The 23,075-nt window shown below is 38.6% G+C and overlaps 1 protein-coding gene and 2 long non-coding RNA genes across 4 annotated transcripts; 2 read left to right on the forward strand and 1 right to left on the reverse strand.

Moving 5' to 3' along the window:
• The first annotated feature begins 1,751 nt into the window (after positions 1 to 1,751).
• Positions 1,752 to 6,601, forward strand: ube2d3 (ubiquitin-conjugating enzyme E2D 3). Its single transcript, XM_076285687.1, has 7 exons — positions 1,752 to 1,841; positions 3,178 to 3,241; positions 3,881 to 3,912; positions 4,097 to 4,174; positions 4,438 to 4,543; positions 4,765 to 4,858; positions 6,414 to 6,601. The coding sequence occupies exons 1-7, from the start codon at positions 1,818 to 1,820 to the stop codon at positions 6,457 to 6,459; spliced, it is 444 nt and encodes a 147-aa protein (XP_076141802.1). The 5' UTR covers positions 1,752 to 1,817; the 3' UTR covers positions 6,460 to 6,601.
• Positions 6,602 to 6,608: 7 nt separating this feature from the next.
• Positions 6,609 to 18,907, forward strand: LOC143124271 (uncharacterized). Its single transcript, XR_012987006.1, has 3 exons — positions 6,609 to 7,001; positions 17,742 to 17,790; positions 18,472 to 18,907. It is a non-coding gene; the product is annotated as an uncharacterized LOC143124271 (long non-coding RNA).
• Positions 18,908 to 20,276: 1,369 nt separating this feature from the next.
• Positions 20,277 to 22,224, reverse strand: LOC143123760 (uncharacterized). Of its 2 annotated transcripts, XR_012986890.1 has the most exons (5): positions 22,003 to 22,224; positions 21,712 to 21,824; positions 21,100 to 21,141; positions 20,729 to 20,788; positions 20,277 to 20,485 (listed from the first exon to the last, which is right to left on the reverse strand). It is a non-coding gene; the product is annotated as an uncharacterized LOC143123760 (long non-coding RNA). The 2 variants fall into 2 exon arrangements; XR_012986889.1 differs by having other exon boundaries at positions 21,712 to 22,020.
• Positions 22,225 to 23,075: the final 851 nt, after the last annotated feature.

The following is a 23,075-nucleotide window of genomic DNA, read 5'->3' on the forward strand; positions in this document are numbered from 1 at the left end:
GACCTCATATGGACATGTTAATAAGATGGTAAAAAAATGATGTTCACCTGAGGTGATCTTGGGTGAATACAGCAAATTTGAATTTGCTCTGCAGGTTGGTCTGGAAAGGAGCTCATTGACGTCCATTTTTGACTCACCAAAAACCCAATGTGAATTTTCTTTGGAATTGAGTAGACAACTGCATTTTAAATCTTTTTTACAAGGAAAATATGTTTGCTGAACATCTGAAACAATTTGGTAAGACTTAAATGCGTAAATTTAAGTTTAATTTCTCTGCTGGTTGCGCCTGGCATGTGGAAGTAATAAAACGGAAGTTCGAAAGCGGGTGTCAATGGGCTCCTTTTCAGACAGACCTGCAGAGCAAATTCAAGGTTCATCTGGCTTCACCCAGGCTACTTAGTTACTGCAAGCTATCAGTGGCGGACATTACTTATACATTTACTCAATTACTGTACTTAAGACGCTTTTTCGTGTATCTGTACTTTAATTGACTATTTACATTTTGTTAAACTTTTTACTTTTACTCCAGTACATTTCTAGACCAAATATCTTACTTTTTACTCCACTACATATTGTGACAGCTGAAGTACAGCTGAAGTTCCTTTTGGAAAAAAGACTGTCCAAATACATGTGTATTTTCTATTACGTGAGCTAGGCTTTAAATAATGGTGTTGCCTAACCTATGTTATTGTTATATCCACTATTTACTAACTAGTTGACCCCACAATATTGATGTTACCATAACTAGCCTCATGACACCATCGAACAAATGATGATAGACAATGATAGACAATGACAGATAGAATGATAGACAATCTGACTCTGAATCTAACTATCTAACACAAAAGGGAACGTCTTGATTTTCGTCCGAACGTGTAAAGCCTTCAAAAAAGCAAAAAGTGGTTACTTTGAAGTAAGATAAGATATCATATTGGTTTGTTTTTAGGTCTTTCTACATGTACATACAACAATTCTCAGTTGATTTTTGTTTGTCAGTTTGTCTTTGAATGAAGGAGAAAGGCTCAATGAGCCTATGTCTGTGCCGAATCATTTCAACAATAGTAAATTAAACTGTGTTAGTCATAATACAGTTTTTACAGGAGTAAAAGTACAGGATTTGTGTACTTTGTCCAGGATTTGGACAAAGTACACAAATCAGTACAGGATTTGTGTACTTTGTCCAGGTTGTCTTCGTCCACCACTGCAAGCTATTCTGGTGAAAGGTTGTTGAATTTTAATTTGAGTCCAACAGACAATCAAATGAAATCCTTCCCTTCAAAATTCCTGAATAAAACTTTTGATTTGCTGGCCTATGACCTTGGTTTCCAATTTACAGAGACAGAACTGAGAGAAAAAGTTTATTTGGCCACACACAGCATGGCAGCAGTATTGCAATGAGAAAGTTTTTTAGGAGGAAAATGATGGATCATACCTTTAAAAGCAGCGGCATATATTATGTAGAGGTATGCAATACTGATATAATTGTCTGGGTGTCTCTAATAGGCCTACTAAGAGCATTTTTATTCATCAAATCAAACCATGTTTTCACTATGGCTTCTTAAAGAGAGGCTATTGTTGTAGGCTATTTATTTATTAATTAATTCACTAGCCTATTTATTCAGAAGATTTTCAAACTAAATTTCAGGCCAAAACAGAACCCCAATCCGCAGCCAATCCTAAATCAGCTTCTCACAAAAGTTCCTCCAAGACTTTAAATTTGATACAATTCGGAAGCTGTAATGTTGACAGTCATTGCCCAGTTTACGTCGCATAATAACAAGTCACTGCTACTGCTGAAGGGGAGTTGAACAGTTGTTATGGCTCTGAAGAGAATACAGAAGGTAGGCTGTGGGAGGCTAACAAGCTAGCACTCGTGATTTGAACCGTTCATGCTACTTAGTATATTGACAGCTTGTATAAAAACCTCCTAGTTCTCAGTGTCTTCTCCACGATGTGATAGCCGTCACGCTAGGTGTCTTTTCTACCGGTAAGGTTAGATGGTTAGCATCGCAAGCTAGGAGGCTATCATAGTTAGGTAGATAGCATACAGGCTTGGGCTGTAATGTTACTTCCCGTATGAACTGTAGCAGCAAATTAACCAGCTGGTCAGCTAACGATACTTTCTTTAATCGTTGTTTTAAGTGCTTATAACAGAGATACTGCTTTGTCGCGTAGCGTGACTATCTATTTTGCCATGGTAGAAGCTAGAAGTTAACGGATGCTTAGCTAGCTAACGTCAGCGAAGTGACGTTAACATCAACGTCTCCTTGCTCGATAGCTATCACTAAGCTATATTTGCTTTTAAAGGTGGCTAACGTTAACGTTAACGATAGGTAGTAACCTCACAAAGACCTTAGGTAGTAACGTTAACGGAGACGTTAAATATTTTCAAAACTGTTATCGTTTAATGTCAAAGACCTTAACAAGCTGTCAAGTTTGCTGACCCAGGTACATTTGGGAACGTGCTAACGTTAACGCTACCAAAGATCCTTGAATACTGACCGCTTCAACCCTGTCTGGTGCTAACTTACGTGATTGCAAATAACGAATCTTATCGATAATGTTGACACGAACTTTTTGCTAACACTTGTTAAACCATTTAAATTAAACATAGTCTCTAGCTATATATTTTTATTTCAAATAAGCAGCCAGTGTTTCCTGTTTGTGTTAACAAACGTAACGTAGTCCTTTAATCGGCAACGCTCTGTTGCCATTGTTCTCTTGTTTGTGATAATGTTGCCGTTGTTTGTCAGACGTCATTTCAGCAGTGTCTGCCAGATCCAAACTATGGGGTTTCTAGAATGGCCACGATTTCGAGAAAGCAGTGTATTTTTAGAGAACCTGCTATTGGGTACGCTTAAAAAGACAGGAAATAACTTGGATCTTACATACCACCAGGTACATTGGTGTAAATGTTTGACTGAAACTAAAAGAGATATGTTTTGTTAGAAATGGTTGTTTGTGATAGGCCTTCATTACTTGGCATTTGAAATATCAGTGCCTTCTACACACATAGCCTTTTCTGTCGATGATGTAACACAGATTCGTTGGAGTCTCTCCAAGAAAACATGGGTGTAGTTCATCAAGTCTAACCCGCTTGAGAGGCTTTTGAAAACATTATCAGCTGTACCGGTGGACACGAATTGACATGCGTTCTGGTGTCCTGTGTTTGTGTAGGAACTCCATGACCTCCAGAGGGACCCTCCATCGCAGTGTTCAGCTGGACCTGTGGGAGAGGACTGTAGGTTTCCCTTGCACTTCTCTGCTGTCTTTTTGTTTTGTTTTGTTTTTTCACCTCTATCAGTACACTTCACAGTCCACAGTCTCTTTCACTTTCAATTTGTTTAAGGACATTTAGTTAGCATTTGAGCCTATTCACCCTAGTAATTAGTAATCCTGCTTCAAGGGACACCCCCTCCCCCCCCCATGTTAGGGACTTTCTGTTTGCCCCAAACTCCTTCAATGAGATTTTGTGTTAAAGGGAAAGGGTACTAGTGACTAACAGGAAGTTGACCAGTGCAAAGATTGGATTATGCTGCCAGTATATATTCAAACATTATATCTAGATAGAAATGGATGAATAATCAGGGCTGTGCTGGTCATATAATCAAACATGTGATAGATTCTTTATTGTTATTGCATATTAAAACTCTACAACATTCCGTTTGATGGCAATCCCAACTTAAAAATGAATAGCTTTTTGGGTTGTAATGTGTGCGTGGAGATCTGTTGAATGAACTTTAAGTCAAACTTGGAAATTATTTATTAGATAGTAGGCCTAGTACATGGATGAAAAAACACATCACAAGTATTGTAGATCTATGCAAGTTCCCACTGCAATTTAATTTCTCTCTCTCTCTCTCTCTCTCTCTCTCTGCAGTGTTTCATTGGCAAGCAACAATTATGGGCCCAGTAAGTATTCAGCTTTGTTCTTGATCAACCCTTCTAATTAGTTTATCAATGTTGATAATTGATTAACTAACATGTAACTTATCATTTATTGGGGAAGGGGTAGTGTTAGTTATTTGTTTTGATTTGCTGGTCTTCCTTCCGCCTGTGTTTCCTCAACCTAAACTCTTTTTCTTCTTTCTGTTAGGGTGACAGTCCATACCAGGGTGGTGTGTTCTTCCTCACAATCCACTTTCCTACAGACTACCCCTTTAAACCGCCAAAGGTGAGGGGGACTACACCTATTAAGAAACCAGAAACCACAAAACACTGGTTTTGTTGTTCTTTTGAATTTTTTTGTTTGTTTTTGGTTTTACTTTTGGTTTGTTTTGTACATTTTTTACATGTGCAATTAGTAAATGAAATCAAATTAGCTGAAGTAAATTGCCCTACTTCTGAATCTGATGTGGTTTATATTGTAGCCATTATTGTTGTAGTTGTTAAAGGTGTCCTTGTCAGATGTCAGAACTTGTTCTACTCTCTCAACAGCTAGCCTTCACAACTAAAATATACCATCCCAACATAAACAGCAATGGTAGCATATGTCTGGACATCCTGAGATCACAGTGGTCTCCTGCCCTCACTGTATCGAAAGGTAGGTGAAAACTAGTGTGTGCCACACACAAATGTGTTTCAGCTAAGAAATAACTCATACAATTCTACTTAATAAAACCAGTCATGTAAGGCTGGAAGACCAAACTTCCAAATAAGCTGTTTTCCCTGCACTTTGCCATGGTATGTTTTGTATACCTCCAGTGAAGATTTGTTTTGTTGCTTTGACACGGGTTCTTCTTCTTTTTTTTTTTTTTTTTTCAGTTTTATTGTCCATATGTTCTCTGTTATGTGACCCAAACCCAGATGACCCTTTAGTACCCGATATTGCCCACATCTACAAATCAGACAAAGACAAGTAAGTGGTTTATTATGTCATCATGTTATGATGATGATGAAATACGTGTACCTGTTCAGGCAGGTAGGCAGATACATGTGGACAGCAGAATATTCTACCTCCCTGTTTCCAAAAATTTTGGGATGCTGTGTAAAATGTGATTGTGAGTTGCAAATTGTATAAACCCTATATTTAAGATAAAATAGTGCAAAGGCGACATATAAATGGTCAAAACAGAGGAATTCGATTTTTGGAAAATGTATGTTCATTTTGAATTTGATGCCTTGCCAGCAACATGTGTTAAAAAGTTGGGATAAGAGCATGTTTACCACGGTGTTGCTTCACCTCCTCCTTTAACAACAGTCTGTAAATGATCGGGAACTGAGGAGACCAGTTGCTGGAGACTTGAGAATGAAATGTTGTCCCATTTTTGACCAAATTTTTGTTTTTCGTTCATTGATGCACGTAATGTGACAGGTCTGGACTGCAGGAAGAACATTTTAGCACCTAGACTCTTCTACTGTGGTGCCATACAGTTGTAATATGTGCAGAATGCAGTCTTCCCTCGAAAGGTTTTATTGTGCCTTTCCAGATGTGCAAGCTGCCCATGCCATAGACACTAATGCACCCCAATACCATCATAGATGCTAGCTTTTGAATTGTGTACTAAATAACAAGTTGGATGGTCCCTCACCTTTTTAGCCAGGAGGATGCGGAGTCCTAGTCTGGCCCCGCCCACCTGTATCTCAGCTCATTTTCATCTCACTGACGTGCTAGTCTGGCTCCTCTCATGCGCTTACATTTCCCTCAGCCACAGGATGGCGGGCCAATCAGCGATGAGAGGGGATGACATTAGATCAAAATTTATCAAAATCGTAAGTTTCAAAATCGTAAGTGCCAGTGGTAAACGGTAGTAGCAACGGCTGCAAGCATAAAAAAATTCAGTTAGATGAATGTGTACATTTATACAGCAAAGGTAAATACATTTCTTCTTGACTGCTAATGCGGATTTATTAACAGTCGGTGTAGGTTAGGCAAATTAGGAAGTAAAGTTAGGAATCCCTGATCAATGTCATTAATTAGTCTGGACCAATGATTTCAAAGTTAACAAAGTTAACGCCCATTACGATGTTAGGGTTGGAAACATTTCCCAGTGGAGAGTACCCAAACTCTCTTCACAAAGTGAGTGAGTCTGGTCATATCAAACTAGCGGAGTCTATTATTAAAAAAAAATAATTAGACATTTTAATTGGTCTATTTGATTGTTTGTGAAATATTCTCCTCCTTGTGTTTTCTTTACCATTACACAGCCTTTTGTTGCCCCAATCCCAACCTTTTTGAAACATGTTGCTGGTATCAAATGTTCAATGAGCTTGATATAGTCAAAGTTCTCTTTTTCAACATTTGATATTTTGTCTATGTCTGTTTTGCAACTAAATAAGGTTTGACGAGATTTGCAGATTATCTCATTCTGTTTTTATTTACATTTTTAAACAATAATTAAAAATACAATGACAAAGACTGACAATCCCTCTTCTTGACCCTGTTGGTTTTACACTGTCCTTTTCTCTTCCAGATACAACAGACTAGCAAGGGAATGGACTCAGAAGTATGCCATGTGAAGCTTTGCCATAGGGTTGCAGGATAGCATTTGCCCTGGGTTGACATATTACAAATCCCAAAGTACTGTACACATTTGAAGTTAATGCTGAAGCAAAAAGTCTTTTTATACATAAGCAATCTGCCTGGGGGAGGGGGGTGGGGGGGGGGGGGGGGCACTGGTGTTCTTTAAAGAAATTGTTTTGTAACACTAACAATCACTTCTCATTGAACTGCTGAGTTGAGCCATCAGGTAGAGGAAAATTATTTCATATTCCTCATGATTATAGGTACTTTTCTTTTATCTTTTTTTTTTTTTTCAAAAAGAAACTTTTAATGTATAGTTTATAAAGCTATACTGTATCTATTTGTATTATTTTGCATTAAAAGCTTAGGGGAGGATTTGAACTAGTTTTTGTTGTACAGGGTACTCATTTGCAAACAATCACATTTTGAGCTGCGATATTATGTTTTCCTCTAGAGGGGGGCACTGCACCAGTATTATAAGTACAAGCATCAAGCACATTTTAATGTCTGATCTGCAAAAATCTACCCATTGACTGCTGTGAGTAGAAACAGTTTGCTTGTAAAGTTTACTTGAAAAAAGTTACTTAATATCTTCATTGACAATTGAAAAGATGCACCTTGCTTCCAAATTTTACCACACCAGAAAGACTTCTAACCTGAATGAATTGCATTATTCCATTCAGGTCAAATCTTAAAATTATGTGTAAAACCCAATTTACATTAAATGATATATAGTACGTATTTTCACTGTCAATCTCATTTACTGATTAGGCTACATGAGCATAATAGGTGGATGCTTCGTGTAGTGGCTGAACATCTAATTATCAAACATACATTTATTTAGACATTTCTTAAGGTGTAGTGTGCAGAAAACACTGTGACCTTGCTCATCCAAACATCTGATAATGTCTATGACAATGTCATGATGCTAAGTATGGATTGGATACTTATTAGTAACAACGTTCTGTCAACCATCAGTGCAGATAATTCACACTTGAACTCTCAGTTTAGACCAAGCTTCCTCTTGGAGGTCTTGGGCAGAGCTGGATAGGTAAGCCTTAACCAGCCTTCTTGTTTGCAAATTAGTCACATTTGGGACCCACATGTAAGTGTCCACTTTTAAAGGTGTCTTGTGCCTGGTTACTCACAGTTGACTTAGTGCACAAGTGTGAATGAGTACATCCTAACCAAAGATTCTACAGTGCTATGCTCAAGTATGCAATCTTTGAGCTAAACAAAATGATTTTAGTTTGAGTTTTGAGTTGTATAATCTGGATTTAATGTCCAGTGTAGCTTACTACACACACAATTTAAGCAACTGAGGGAGAATGTGTGTGTCATTCAAGGTAAACTTGCAGATCACTTGCAATAAAAAAAAAAGTTTTTTTTCCTTCACAGTAAATTTTCAAAGTTGAAATACTTGAATTGATGTGGTCTTTATGACATGCATTTATTTTTGTTTTAGTGGAAATTTCAGCTTCAATTCATGAGTAGATAAAGGTAGACATGGATACTGCAAAAGCCTATGGTTTGTTTAATTCCATGGTAAAGAAAATGCAGATGTTTTGCGTGTGTTTTCATAATGTAACCATCCACATTACAACTCGCCTTAGTTTCTTTGTGGTTGGTAATGCTTAGTGTAATGCAGTGCCAAGTGATTTGCAGAAATACAGTATTTTTATTTTAAATACATTTAAATGGTATTTAATTGGTAAATTATTTCAATTAGAACAAACACATAGCTGCAGAGCAATACCAACATAACGTGTTAAACATGCACAAAAGTGACTCCCTCAAACTGCATGAATGGGGCACAATCTGTCTCTCTCAGTTATGTTTTCAAACAAGCCATTACTGCTATAGAAAGTAGTAGTGCAGGAAAGTAGTAGAGTGGCTTCTTAAGAAATGTTTAGGCTTTAAAATAGAGAGACCTGCCATGCACCATGTTGAAGAGTTCAAAAGATAGCTCAGCAAGCATACACACACACACACACACACAAAATAGTTTAAATTAAAGAATCTTCGTAAGATAATTGCTTGATCCCGTATACACTCACTGAACGAACACCCTGGTGTTCAGCCCTTTGAAATTGTGTTAGTCCGAAATGTAACTACATTTCACTCCAACGGCTTCCTCTTAAGACTGAGTGTCTAATGAGGTTTGAAAACATAAATTAGGTTACTTTAGTAAGTAAACACTTTCCATTGCACAGTAAACACCACCCTGTTTGTGAGTCATGAATACAAGACAAGAGACAGTGCTCCCTTAACAGGCATTAGACCTGACCAAAGCCACAAGATGGTCCAAATGTAGCTCAGCTGTATTAAAAAGGCAACAAGATTAGGGCAAGGAAATCCAAAGTGCTTTACAAATAAGCAGAAAGAAAGAACATTAAATGTTGGTTCAAAGGCAGAGCAGAATAGCAGCTAAAAGCTTCTTCACCATGTTCTGACAGTAGGTATTAGCAACAGATTTTTCTGATGTGATCTAATTGTATGTAGCTGATACACCTGAGAGGTCATTGTGTCTTGTCCCATTTAGTGCCAAAGTCAGTTCTGTGATTTACTGGAAGGCAGTGTAGACTGATGGTAATTTTGATACCATAGATTTAATAGAGACCCAGTCAGACCAATAGTATGAAAAATCAGGAACAGAGTTTATTTACAATGATGCGCATCAAGGGAGAGACAGCATGACTTCACCTAAAGATCCATCAGCTGCTCTAACTAGACAAGGAAATAGTTAGAGTTTTAGTATCCTTCCAGGCTGACAGAAGATGGCGTTGGTCATCCCATCTCAAGTGGACTACACTGAATCAGACCCTGATTAGTGGCAGCCTGGCAATCCGGAGCAGATAGCTACTGACGCAGCCATGCAGAACAGTGAAACACTGCAAAGTCATAATATTCCTGCTTATCTCTAAACACAGTCACACAGAGATATACACAGGGACAGTACAGATATCATACAGTCATTACATAGAATCAGTATCAAAGTGACCTAGCCTACTAATGAGAAATGCAGAACATTAAACCACATATTGGAATATTGGACATAATGCAGAACATTAAACCATATATTGGAATATTAGACATAAAGTTCTATTCCACTTTCTCAGCCTTTATGGCTGGAACATTTAATCAAATAATGTCACTGGGAAAATGCACAAAATATAAATGATTATACACTTGTTTCATTAAAGTTAGTCAGATCCAAATAAGCAGGTACTGTACATGACTATACATGATTTAACTAATTTCTCCATAAGTCATGAAAAATAGCTACACATGATTGGTGTACAATAACAACCACAGTAAATCAAAATAATATATTTGGTCAATCCCTCTAAACTTCAGAAACTCGTCTATATCATTTCTATATCAAGTTGGGATAATCCCATTGGTGTACCACCTTTTCAGATTATCAACCGATTTAGAGGCATCAGGACCTAAATCACATGTATATAAAAATAATAAGTTCTGAATCAAATACTCTCAAGTCCCCCTTTAAAAGACTTGAAGCCTTTAACACCAAACAATAGCACACCTCTGATTGAATCAGAATGAGCCTACTAATTAACTGAAAGAAATGTGTCTCAACAATTCTCAAATAGAACCCAATAAAGGAAATGAATCAAATGAAACAACATGGTTACATGTATAAAAGTTACCCTGACTGTCTTGATTTCTCACAGGGTGTGAAGAAAAGTTTACATACCACAGAGTACCAGTGATAAAAACATTAACCAAACAGTTTAAAGGCGGGGGGAAAACAATAGACAAAAGAAAAAGGAAAAAAGTAGAGTCTGTAAGGCTCCCCCTTTTGATCACTGATTGCCCCTGAAACAAAACACATAGATATACATATCTGGGCCCAAGGCCCCAGTAGTGCTTCCTAAGTTTCAGCTACATTATTAAAAAGATTTTAATTGCAATACTGCTATGGTCTGTCACCAAACTAGTAATTAGCAATGAAATATAAATTCACATGATCATTTTTCTTGTGTGCCTCATATCAAGAATTGTTTATCATACAGCAACGCTATAAATGATCTGAACCTTTTCCCACATTGTTTAAAGCAGGCCTAAAGGCATGTTTTAAAGAACTTGGTTAGAACTTTATTGTGAACATATTCTGAACGTCTGAAACAAATGAAAGGTGTGTTTTATTTTATTGCATTTTATTGCTGTATCCAAAATAATTGTAAACGATATGGTCTAGTATGTATGTCATCATACCATATTATCTTGACACTGGTTTGCATAGCTGTAAAACAGTTGTAAAACCTTTTTCATGTCAATGATGAGAAAAAAAATAATACCAATATAACAACTGCAGTGGGTGTGTTGTTAATAAACATATGAACCTATGAAATAATATTAGTTCAGTGTAGTGAAGTCAACATCAACAACCTCTCATCCTCCATGAAAGGAAAAGCTATCTTTAATCATAACTTGATACACTGCAAGAGCTAGCTGTCTATGTTATCAGACTACTCTTAATCAGACTCCCCCTTATGATCTGCAGCAAGGCTGCAAGATTATTCCCTTAGCTAAAATGTTGTCGCCTATAACACTGTGTCCTAGAGCTAAGTGCGTCAGAGCATCAACAATTTGATAAATTCACTGCTGTTGGTAAGATTACAACTTTGCTAAACTGGCCCCCCATGTATGAATTTAACCGATATGCTTCAACTCTTGTCAGTGTTGTCACTGCCAGAAGCACGAGATTGTGGAGCAATGCTTAATACATATGTCCAAGCTAAAAGTTCTGCCACTTGTGCCCCTCATTTATCCAGAACCTTCTCTGCCCTCAGAACCTGTATGTCTTCCACTGTCGCCCATTCAGCCAGTCGCTCACCATAGTGTATGGTGGCCTCACTCAAAGCAGGACCTGGCAGGGCTCAAGGCCTACACACCTAGCCAATCAACAGTCAAAACACATCTGTGTCTACCTTGAAGCAGGAACATAGTGTCCGCATGGCTTCCAGTGTTTACGGCCTACACGTGGAACAGGATAACTTGGGTCAGGTTCTATTAGCATGGGGAGCAGGAAGCTTGGGGAAACAATTAGCCTGTATTTAAGAAAAATGGTCATACTTTCTATGGGGCCTTCATTACATTTACAACTGGAAAATCTAAACCAAAACTGGAATATGTAATCTGATATAATTAACATACCCATCGCCTCGCATATGTGCTCCTGTGACTTGTAGTGGATTGGGGAGAGCAAGGATGGCCTTGATGTTTTGGTCCAGGCATCCAACACTTTATAGCACAGCACACAGCATTTCATTTTCCCTGCAAAGCTTCACTAAATTTAGTTAAAACAACAGATATTCCTAGGCGGAGATATCAGATATTAGCATGGCGGGCCATCCTATATCATAGAAATGTATAGTCTGGAATCGAGCCATTCACCTCGCTTAATCCAAGGGGCGGGCAGAGAATTGTCTTTCAAACTGCCTAGGCATGCAATAGGCCAGCGCTACGACCATATCCGTATCCGGTCGGCAAAACGGCAAATACATCCTTCTTCGAAAGGAATGACTTAAGTGCATTGTGTTGCTCAACTTTCAAAGAAAAGCACAAGTCCAACTCCTCCAAAGTTGACGCCAACGCCGATTCAAACAACCGCTCTTCGTTCGCCATAGCCACCTTCCTTGTTGTTCACTGTCGCAGGACTGTCGCCATCCTGTTAAGCCCGCCTTAAGACTCTCTAACAAAATAGAGCGCTGTGATTGGATGACGTCCACGGCGTCAGCCAATAGAAATCCCTATGGTTTGATACTAGACGTACAGGCTGAGCAAATTAATTTGCCGCCGCTAGGGTGCGTCTAGATTTCTAGGCTAATCAGATATCAAAATGTATATAAAACGCTGGAGGATGATGTAGTAAAATTGCGATCCCTATGACATTTTAGTCATTGATTTAATCAATGTAATTTGAGGCTAACCTTGTAAATAATAAATATACACTTTAGTTCATCGCAAATAACACGAAAAACTGTCACCAATGAGCACTACGTAGAGGTCCTTATAAATATCAAGAGGATCTCATAAACCTAGGTTTTTCTATTTAGGATGAATCACCCCTGAGCCTCTTCGCTTTGGGTTTCTTTTCATCATAGGACTACTTCTACCAAATAGCCCTCCTAGTAGTTTTCGTATTTAGGATGAATCACCCCTGAGCCTATTCGCTTTGGGTTTCTTTTCATCCAAAGACTACTACTACAAAATAGCCTCGACTTCCTCCGGAGGAGATTTTTATTTTATTTTAATTTCACCGAACGTTCGCCTTTTTGCTTGATCACTGGTTCTCGCTCCGACGTCTCAGGAGAATTCCCTTTCAGTAGGATCCCGTCACCGGGGGTCAGAAGATCAGCCATCTCGCCTTGCTGTCTCAGACAACCAAGGGCTTTCAGGATTCCAAATCCAAAGTCCCAGACCTCACCGTGTTCGGTTTTTCAGAAAGCTCGTTCTGACCCCAGATGTTGGGATCCCGGGACCTCTCGCAATTCTGTTAGGTAAATCAATTCGGAATCAAGAAGATGAGACAGGAGCCAGTGATCAAAATCATCCAATTATATTGAATCTTTGCAAACCAGCACAGCTGGTTGAAACAAAGAGTTTTACATTCAGTGCTTATTTACTTCAGTGGCTAAGTCAAGCGTAACTACACCCATACAACTCAAGCGTGACCAGTCACTTAATCAAATGTTGGTGGTTTGTTACCTTACTTGTTGTTGTGAGCAGATCTCTCATATATTAGAATCTCAGGCTTCTCTGAGTATATCTTATTCTAGGGCTAGGGCCTGAATCACTAGGGGAAAAAAAAGATAAGATGGGCTGTAGCAACCTAACAGCCCTGGTCTGCCTGTAAGTCTCTGGTTTACCCGTTGCTGCGTGTTCAGCTCCCTTACGGGTGTTTCCAGAGGCCCATCCCAGAACCAGGACTGAAAGATCACCCCCCTCCATTTTGTTCCAGAGGAAACAACACTTAGGACTGTAGAAATTATTCAATGACAATTATAATTCAATGGCTCTTTTAGCATTGACAGTAAAATAAACAAAAATAAAATATTTAAAGCATGTTGACCACACACAAACCAAAACACAACGTGTTGCCACTCTTGACTGAATTAATATGGTATGCTATCAACATCAAAACATCATTTTAAAACAGAATTTGAGACTCCTCTGACACGAAACGCCTTCAAATTGGTCGAACGTAGATATAAAATATCTTTAACTTCATAATTCAAATGTAATAAACGTCTTTTCTCTTCTCCACTCTCTCTCTCTCTCTTTACACTGGCTCCCTGACCTTCAAGTGCAGAGATAACAACCACTCACACACACACACACACACACACACAGCTAACTCATAGGAGCTCTGATACCTTATGGTTAAGTGTGTTAGTGTTTTCCGTACTAGCAAGAGTGCCCTCAATGGTGACCACAGAATATCCTTTACCTTTGTGGAAAGGAACAACTCAACAGGAGAGAAGGAATTAGACTTCAAACACTTAACAAAATCCCAAAAATAAATATAGCCGCAAGCGGCAATGGCGGGCCCGAGCACCTGCGGGCCGCAACCCGTGACATGTCGGAATCCAACAAAGTACCGACGTGGTGCGTTTGTGAAATGTACATATTTGATGCGTGTGCTATTTGTTTTTGTATTTTATTTTCTGCCACATGTACTTGCTTGGCCAGGTGGGGGCGCAATGCAAGGCAGGCCCATTGGGTATCATCATAATCATAATATATATTAACCTGAGAAATTTCAGACCATTCATTTTAAGCAAAGAATATTTCTGATACACTTTTTGGTTGGCCAGATGGTGGCGCTATGTTAGGCATGGAAATTACACATGTGAATATCATCACAATAATGATATCCAATTTTTTTGTAAACGTTCAGATCAATCACTTAAGGCATTGTCCATTTTCTGGCACATTTCCTGCTTGACCAGGTGGTGGCGCTATGCCAGGCTGGCCCATTGGGTGTCTGGATATCATCATAATTATAATATCTATTAACATGAGAAGTTTCAGACCATTTATTCAAAGCATAGAGCATTTCTGGCACATTTCCTGCTTGGCCAGATGGTGGCGCTATGCTAGGCCTGTGAATTACGAATGTGAATATCATCACAATAATGATGTCTGATATTTTATAAAGTTTCAGATCAATCACTTAAGGCATTGTCCATTTCTGGCACATTTCCTGCTTGGCCAGGTGGTGGCGCTATGTCAGGCAGGCCCATTGGGTGTCTGGATATCATCATAATCATGATATCTATTAACCTGAGAAGTTTTAGACCATTCATTCAATGCACTGTGATTTATGACACATTTCCTGTTTATGTGGTGAGATATTAAAATCATATCAAATATATAAGTTATCAAAAACCCCTAAACAATTTAACATCAGCGACATCTTGGCATAATATTTGCCAAATTTCAAATGAATCTGACAAACCGTCTAGGAGGAGTATGTTCAAATTGATCATATGACATCAGTATAATTGTCATTCTTTCTGTTGCCAGTTGGTGGCGCTATGCCAAACATGCATTATGGGCATGTGAATATTATCATAAACATGGTCTTCAATGACCTGTGAAATTTAAAACATTTCAAGCCATGCATGGTGAATTATGACACATTTATTGTTTATGTGGAAGGGTATTAAAATTAATAATGTCGCCATTTCGTCAAATTTCAACATATCAAAAAAAAAGCTTCACAATTTATAATCAAGAACATCTCGGCATCATGTATACCAACTTTGACATGAATCGGATCAACCGTCTAGGAGGAGTACGTTAAAATTGATCATGTCCACAACGCACAAAATCCAAAATACCTCACTTCCTGTGGGCGTAGCTAATGCATTGTACATACGAAAGTCGTTCATCTTGGGGAGATACAGACACCTACCAAATTTGGTGTGTGTAGCTGAAAGTATATGCCCACCACGGGATCAGTCATCTAAGGGGGCGTAAGGGGGCGCTAGCGAGTCTCTGGGCCATACCCGGCGCCAAGCTTTTTTACCTAGCTGCTTTGTGTGACACCTGATGTGTGTGCCAAATTTCAAGACTTTTCGATTATGTTAACCACCTCAAAATATTTGCCAACAACGGGATCAGTCACCTAAGGGGGCGCTAGCGAGTCCCTGGGCCACGCCCGGGGTAAAGCTCTTGTACCTAACTGAGATGCGTGACACCTAACGTGTGTGCCAAATTTCAAAAGTTTTCGACCATGTTAACCACCTCAAAAACAGGAAAGCAAAAAAGTAGAATAACAATAATACTCAATAATAATAATCCTTACAAACACAATAGGGCCTTGCGCCCTTCGGTGCTCGGGCCCTAATTATCTTAGCAAAAAGCAAAAAAAAAACAATTAAATACAACAGTCAGATGCATCTTTCTTATGTGTATTCTCAGTTACAGTCTGTAACAGATATGTGACCTTCATGCATATCAGCTGGCCAACACACACACACACACACACTCTCACTCAGGCCTCATGTCGACTGACAGGAGAGAAGACAAAGACAAAACGAACTCAGTCTTTAGTTGCAACACATAACATGTAGCCTATAGTTTTAGACAGATTCTTTCTTCTAATTATTTTGTGGTATTTTTGATTGGCTGACACACAATGTTAGCAGCACTGGGATGTTTTGAATAGGCATCCCCAGCTTTATCTTAGTTTAGCCCAACTAATGCTGCTGACCATGTGTGGCTGCCAAAGACAGACAAAGCTGCCAAGTAAGTTAACTTTCCCATAACAACGCAGATGAGGCGGATGTTTTCTTAGATTCAAATAGCTTTGCAGCTCCGAACAAACTATGCCAAATAGTAGTTCAAGCAGAGACAGGTTGACACTCAGACATGTTAGTATCAGAGAGGACCTTTAGCAGACAATTGCAAAGCACACTTACACATAACCCATAGGTCAGAAACATACATAGACATACATGTTGAGACAAAAACTGACTCATGTTCCTGATTGGTTACCGTAAAGTGACTGGTCTCAAAATTTGACAGATTGTCCAATTTAGCCAAACCCAGTGAATGTGATCTCTCGCCCAGACCCGTACTCAAAACATCTGTAACTCTCAGGAGATTCGTTGACTTAGATCGGTTTCGTGTGCGCACACAATCTGTTCCTTGTTTCGGGGCCAAAATGCCCAATTCTGTCAAGGGCCTGATAGCTTACAGCTGACCGACCAGCGGTGCTGCAGCGTACCACCCATACAACAGTAATCTTGCTCAACTGAATCTCCCTTGTTGTCCAGAGGGCCTGATAGCTTTACAGCTGACCGACCAGCGTTGCTGCAGCGTACCACCCAACGTGGACTGTAGCATTTTAAAGGAACAAAAGGTACTACTTACCGAGAGCGCGTCTTTCCAGCGGGCTGAGGGATCACACACAGTAAGTTTGGTAAAAAGAACAATCCTTAATTGAATAGATCAATATAATCCTTATCAATCTTGGTAGAACCTCCATAAACTGATGGTAATTTTTGATTCCATAGATTTAATAGAGACCCAGTCAGACCAATAGTATGAAAAATCAGGAACAGAGTTTATTTACAATGATGCGCATCAAGGGAGAGACAGCATGACTTCACCTAAAGATCCATCAGCTGCTCTAACTAGACAAGGAAATAGTTAGAGTTTAAGTATCCTTCCAGGCTGACAGGAGATGGCGTTGGTCATCCCATTTCACGTGGACTACACTGAATCAGACCCTGATTAGTGGCAGCCTGGCAATCCGGAGCAGATAGCTACTGAGGCAGCCATGCAGAACAGTGAAACACTGCAAAGTCATAATATTCCTGCTTATCTCTAAACACAGTCACACAGAGATATACACAGGGACAGTACAGATATCATACATTCATTACATAGAATCAGTATCAAAGTGACCTAGCCTACTAATGAGAAATGCAGAACATTAAACCACATATTGGAATATTGGACATAATGCAGAACATTAAACCATATATTGGAATATTGGACATAATGTTCTATTCCACTTTCTCTCAAGACTCTTAAGCATTGGCGCCAGTGTAGTGAGTTTTGTTTCGTTTTCATAAGAGCTCATGACAGCTGCATTTTGTACAGTTTCAAAAGGAGGTAAAACGTGTTTGATCAGCTTAAGAATGAATCATCACCAGTTCAAGAGAGGTTATAGACAATGTGCATTGTTATAGATAGATAGATAGATACTTTATTGACATTTTTTCTTGAATTACAGTTAAAAGGATATAGCAGCTGGATAGAGGGCTACATCACCGATATTCAAGGTAAGTGAATGATTGGTGTGCTATCAGCTAACGTCAACATTTAGCAACGTAAACATTAACTTCGTAATTGATGTTATTTTGATTTTCTATGTTATAGGGTACATTACGTTACTAAAGTAGCCTGTTGTAAAGACACTAAATACTATGTTTTATATAAGGCAAAATGACATTCTGCGTTGAAGTATTTGTGATAAGGTTACTATAGCTAAGCCAAGCTTTTTTTCAGTCAGGAGAGACGAGGCAGGCAGTGTTGTGAGGGCCAAGTAATTTTGTTCAATGAGAAAAAAACAAACCCCCATTGAATATACAGGTATTTGGGTAGAAGACAAATAAGTGTTCAAGTTCACGTTCATGTAATCAGTGATCAATGCATCATGGAGAATCATTAGGGTAGCCTAATGTTAATATTATCCAAGAGTTTCAAAGGATTACCAGTCTAGTTGTAAAGACATCATAATAAATATTTTGGTAGCCTAGCCTCAAGGCATAGTCTAATCACAGCTCTGGAAGCCTGTTCCTACATTTTCTGTCATGAACCCTGAATTATTAACAGCAGTCCAAAGCTGCTCTTGGATCTAGACTATTTGATTAAAATGAATAGTTTTACTTATTTACTTAATTATGGTTGGCAGAGTATTTAATTGTAATGCTGTTTAACTTGTTTCTTTTCTGCTCCTGTAGATTGATTTTCCATCTGAAGGTCCATTTATTGGACAGTCAGTGTGTAACTGCAAAGCTGGCCAGGGACACTGTAACCATCAAGTTGGACTGCTGTACACACTGGCACATCTTCTAAAGCTACAGTGCAAATCTGTCCCCCCTACAATTAGTAAAACCTCACTCCCACAGAAATGGCATGTTCCTCCACGCACATTCGGCCTGACCCCAAAACCAATTAACACTATGAAAATATCCAAATTAAAGCCACCCACAGTTTGCCCACCCCCAAAGAAATACAAAAGATGTGATGGTATCCTACCCAATCTATATTGCCCAGTTCCAGTCCCCCTACCAAGTGACCAGTTTGCCAAAGACCTTAAAAGCAACTTAGCTGCCATTGGATGAAGACAAAGTTGGACAATTTTTTCTTTGAGCATTTTCTGCCTGCCCTGTGTAAATAAAAGCTTCTACGTTTGTGTTAACCCAAAAACAGTTGACAATGTTTTAAAATGGTTAATACGCTGTTTATTAGTGCAAATTGTTCAGTACACAAATTATATCAGTTATATGTTCATATATATATATATATATACATGGATTCATATGATCTAATGTGGAAACTACAATCTTACGTCACATGCAAGATACATTCAGCATTGAGATGCATTCAGTGTAAAAAAAAAAATACACATTCCAGTATGAAAAACATTCAGTGTTGAGACACATTTTAGTGTAAAAATACACATTCTAGTATGAAAAGATCCAGTATGAAAAATATTCAGTATTGAGACACATTTTAGTGTAAAAATACACATTCTAGTATGAAAAGATCCAGTATGAACAAACCTTCAGTGTGTAAAGAGACATTCCAGTATGAAAAAACATTTCACTATGAGAACTCTTCATTTAAGTGTGTGTGTATGTGCGTGCGTGCAAGATGTCTGACAGAGTGTTGTAAATGCATGTTTAACAGGATTAAAAGATAGGTCCCTGAAAGTTAGTAAGTAGAGCACAAACAGTCCATAACTGGTTAACTGAACCACACAGTGAAAGGGGCATGACGCCATCAAATATATGATACTCTTTAATACGCCTGATTGCCCTCTCTACGTGAATCCTCAAGCGGGCAATCTCTTGTATGTGTGTAATTTCTTCTTTGGAGAACTGCCCACTTGGCCCCAAGAATGTTGGAATTATAAGTTTTACATTTATGTCAGCAAGGAGGTCTTTGATAAGAAATCCCTTATCTGCCATGACTTCGTCTCCTGGCTGTAAGAGGTTGAGAATGCCAGACTCTTTGGTGATTTCTTTATCTGAGATGGAACCTGTATACAGATTGCTGACTAGGCTAATAGTACCAAAAGGAGTAATGCCAATCAATGACTTTAGTGTTGTGGTACCCTTGTAATGGGAGTATGTGACCGAATTCAGAACCTTTGAGCTTGCCGTTTGAATTTGGATCTCGGTACAGTCTAGCACTACCCGTGTGTTGGGGAATGTCCTTTTAAAGGATGGTGGCATCATTTCATTAATAGCCTCTCTACTTGGCCATATTGGCAGTGTGCTTAGCATGAAGAACAAGTAGTTCCCCCATGTTATGCAGGTCCTACTGACTGTCGTTGGTGATACGCTAAACCGCACAGCTAAATCAACAGCAAAAAAACCTTGCCGCACACGACAAAGGAAAAGAAAAAACTGGTCAAAGAGACATAGGTGCTGGGCATGGAACCCCGGTTTCAAAATGTGGTCTTCATTGTGATTTAACCTTTGACTCCATCTAATCATTGACTCTGCTGTGGGTTTTAAAGCTAGGAAGACTGCTTTCAGTGTGTCATAATCTTTAAATCCAGTGTAAAACATTATCAACTGTGGCTCACACTGGAAACGTTGGAGATTAAACTGCTCCCGTCTCAAACTTTGGATTTCCTCCTCCAGACGGGCAATCTCTCTCTTTGCCGCTTCAAGCTGTTCTTCCACAGACAAGGAGTTCACCACATAGTCATGGTCAGGCACTGCCTCTGAAACCTGTATGGAACTGTGTGAGAAAAAGACAAAAAGGACATGAGATTACAAATATATAAACATATTATTTAGGCATTTCATAAAACCATGCAATAGATACATAGAGCACAAACAATAGTCTCAGTCATCAGCTTGTGTAACTGATCCTACCACTTCATTTACCATAAAATAGGCCTACCAACTTGATCAAAGTAACATGTGTTAGTATTATTGATAAATGCAATCCAGCAGCCCTGTAGATTACCAGGTAACTCACTTTTCCTCATCATGCAGAGGCCTATCTGAAATGTTTTCCTCACCAATGTTACCAGTATCACTAAAAACAAAAACACATATGTATGTATATATATATATATTTAACAATAATAAGAACAGTATTCAAGATCTTCGTTCAATCTCAGGCAGCTCCTACTTAAACATCAAAGTTTAAGGTTTAAAAAATGACTGGCTACTAACAAAAGTTTTGCTCCAAACAGGATCCCTATAGAAGCTACAGTATACAGCTTTTACTAACGAATACCAAATGCTTCAGTGCTTAGTTATGCTTACAAATACCAATGCTTATAGTTAACATCTTTATCATAGCTTAAATAGGCATGAACATGGCTAATGTCAGATGATGGTTACCTTTGGTGGCGTTGAATGACCCTTCTGACTTTCGGCTGACACCTGATAGTATATTTTTACTACCATATTTCTCTTGAGACTTAATCAGGACGATGCAGGTCAGAATCCAGGCTTTATTCTTTTCAATGAGGGGCCTAGTGCCCCTCAAGGGAGAAAAGTACATGTTTGTGTCACCCCATCATGGGTTTCACCAGATTCTCAGTATTCTCTTCTAACTTCTCTGACTAACAGAGACCATATTTAAAGTTACACACAAAGAAGGAGTGACCTCTAGGTCCAACCCAGTTTGAATATGCAATAGAAAGGGAGGATGAGGATTAGGCCTTCGTCAGGTCTGGTCAGCTTCTATTATCTTTTAATTAAAACTACCCCCTTTCCTGGGAAGTCCTTCAGAGGCTTGGACACATGCTGTTCTACAAACATTCACACCTTGGTGATGGGCAAAAGGCATAAACAATGGATACACTGCATACAGACCAAAGACACACACACAGGGTACACATGGGTACACAATCACAAATGACCATAAGAACTATACAGTCTTCAAGTCATAAAGACTTGAATCATTAAACCATTCACATAAAATATGAATACAAAATATTCCCTTCACACCATGAAAACAGAGACGGCACACTCCCACTCTTCAGTTTTTTTAAACCTACGAGTGACCTAACGATGCAATCATCGGTGAAATGTATGGAGCACACCCTTGTATTGTCTGTAATCTGAGATGAGAGACGGGTTAATGTCAGTACAGTCATGTAGCCTAAATGATTTACTTGTAAAGATAACTGTCAATGTTAGCTATCGTTATCATTAACGTTATGTTTACGATGGTGGTTCTTAGCTAACGTTAACGTTAGTTAACATTTGCTAGCTCTCCTTGAATTGCTTCATAGTTACCTGAAAATGTGGCCCAACGTCACGCTTTATTTTTACTATCCACTGCCGACGGATGTCTGTGTCTCTTGGAAAACGATAAAAAGATCATTCTTTGTTCCGTCGATGATACGAATTACAGCCCGGTACACAGGAGTAAGTACCATAAGACATCACTCCTCCGCATTAATTTTATCCATTCACGTTCACTCACAGCAACAATGTTTCGAACTCTCTACCACCTCAGCCTCGTTTTCGCGCTGAAAATGTTCAAAATGGCGCTCACGTGACATGGGCGAATTAAGACTACACATCTTGTTCAACTGCTTCCTCTGCCAAAAACTGTTTCAAAATAAAAGTCCTCACTACAATATTTCACTGTTAAACAATTTAACCCTTTAAACTACTGAACTTTTTAACTGTTTAGCCATTGTAACTGTTATTTGTCATCAACTATGACTCCTACCCACTGTAGCTAGTTAGCATGGTTAGCATAGTTAGCAAAACTGCTAAAAATGATTAGCTAAGTAACATGGTTAGCATAGTTAACATAACTGCTACAAATGATTAGCTAAGTTAGCTAAGTCACATGGTTAGCATTGTTAGCACAGTTAGCATAGTTAGCATTTTTGACAAAACTACTAGAAAACGTTAGCTAAGTAGCATGTTTAGCATAGTTAACATTGTTAGCATAGTTAAAATTGTTAGCATAACTGCTAGCAAACATTAGAGCCATTCCAACTTTCAGTTATCGTCAAATATCTACCTATACACAGCCATTAAAGTATTTGAATAGCAACATTCATTAAACTTTCAGTCTGTCAACAACTTTTAAACTATTTACATTCAACTTTTAAACGGTCTACTTTTAAACTATCATTAAACTATCTATCTATTAAACTAGCTGTCTATCAACAACTTTTAAACTATCTACATTCAACTTTTAAACAGTCTACTTGTAAACTATCTATCTATTAAACTAGATGTCTATCAACAACTTTTAAACGATACGTTTAACTTTTAAACTGTCTACTTTTAAACTATAAACTTTTATTAAGCTATGCAACCACCATATCTATCCTAGCATCACCGTAGTA

The sequence above is a fragment of the Alosa pseudoharengus genome, unplaced genomic scaffold, assembly GCF_046254945.1.
Source record: "Alosa pseudoharengus isolate Yale_2024_CS ecotype anadromous, Long Island Sound unplaced genomic scaffold, YU_APseudo_1.1 YU_APseudo_1.1_scf_15, whole genome shotgun sequence".
NCBI classification, from domain to species: domain Eukaryota; kingdom Metazoa; phylum Chordata; class Actinopteri; order Clupeiformes; family Clupeidae; genus Alosa; species Alosa pseudoharengus.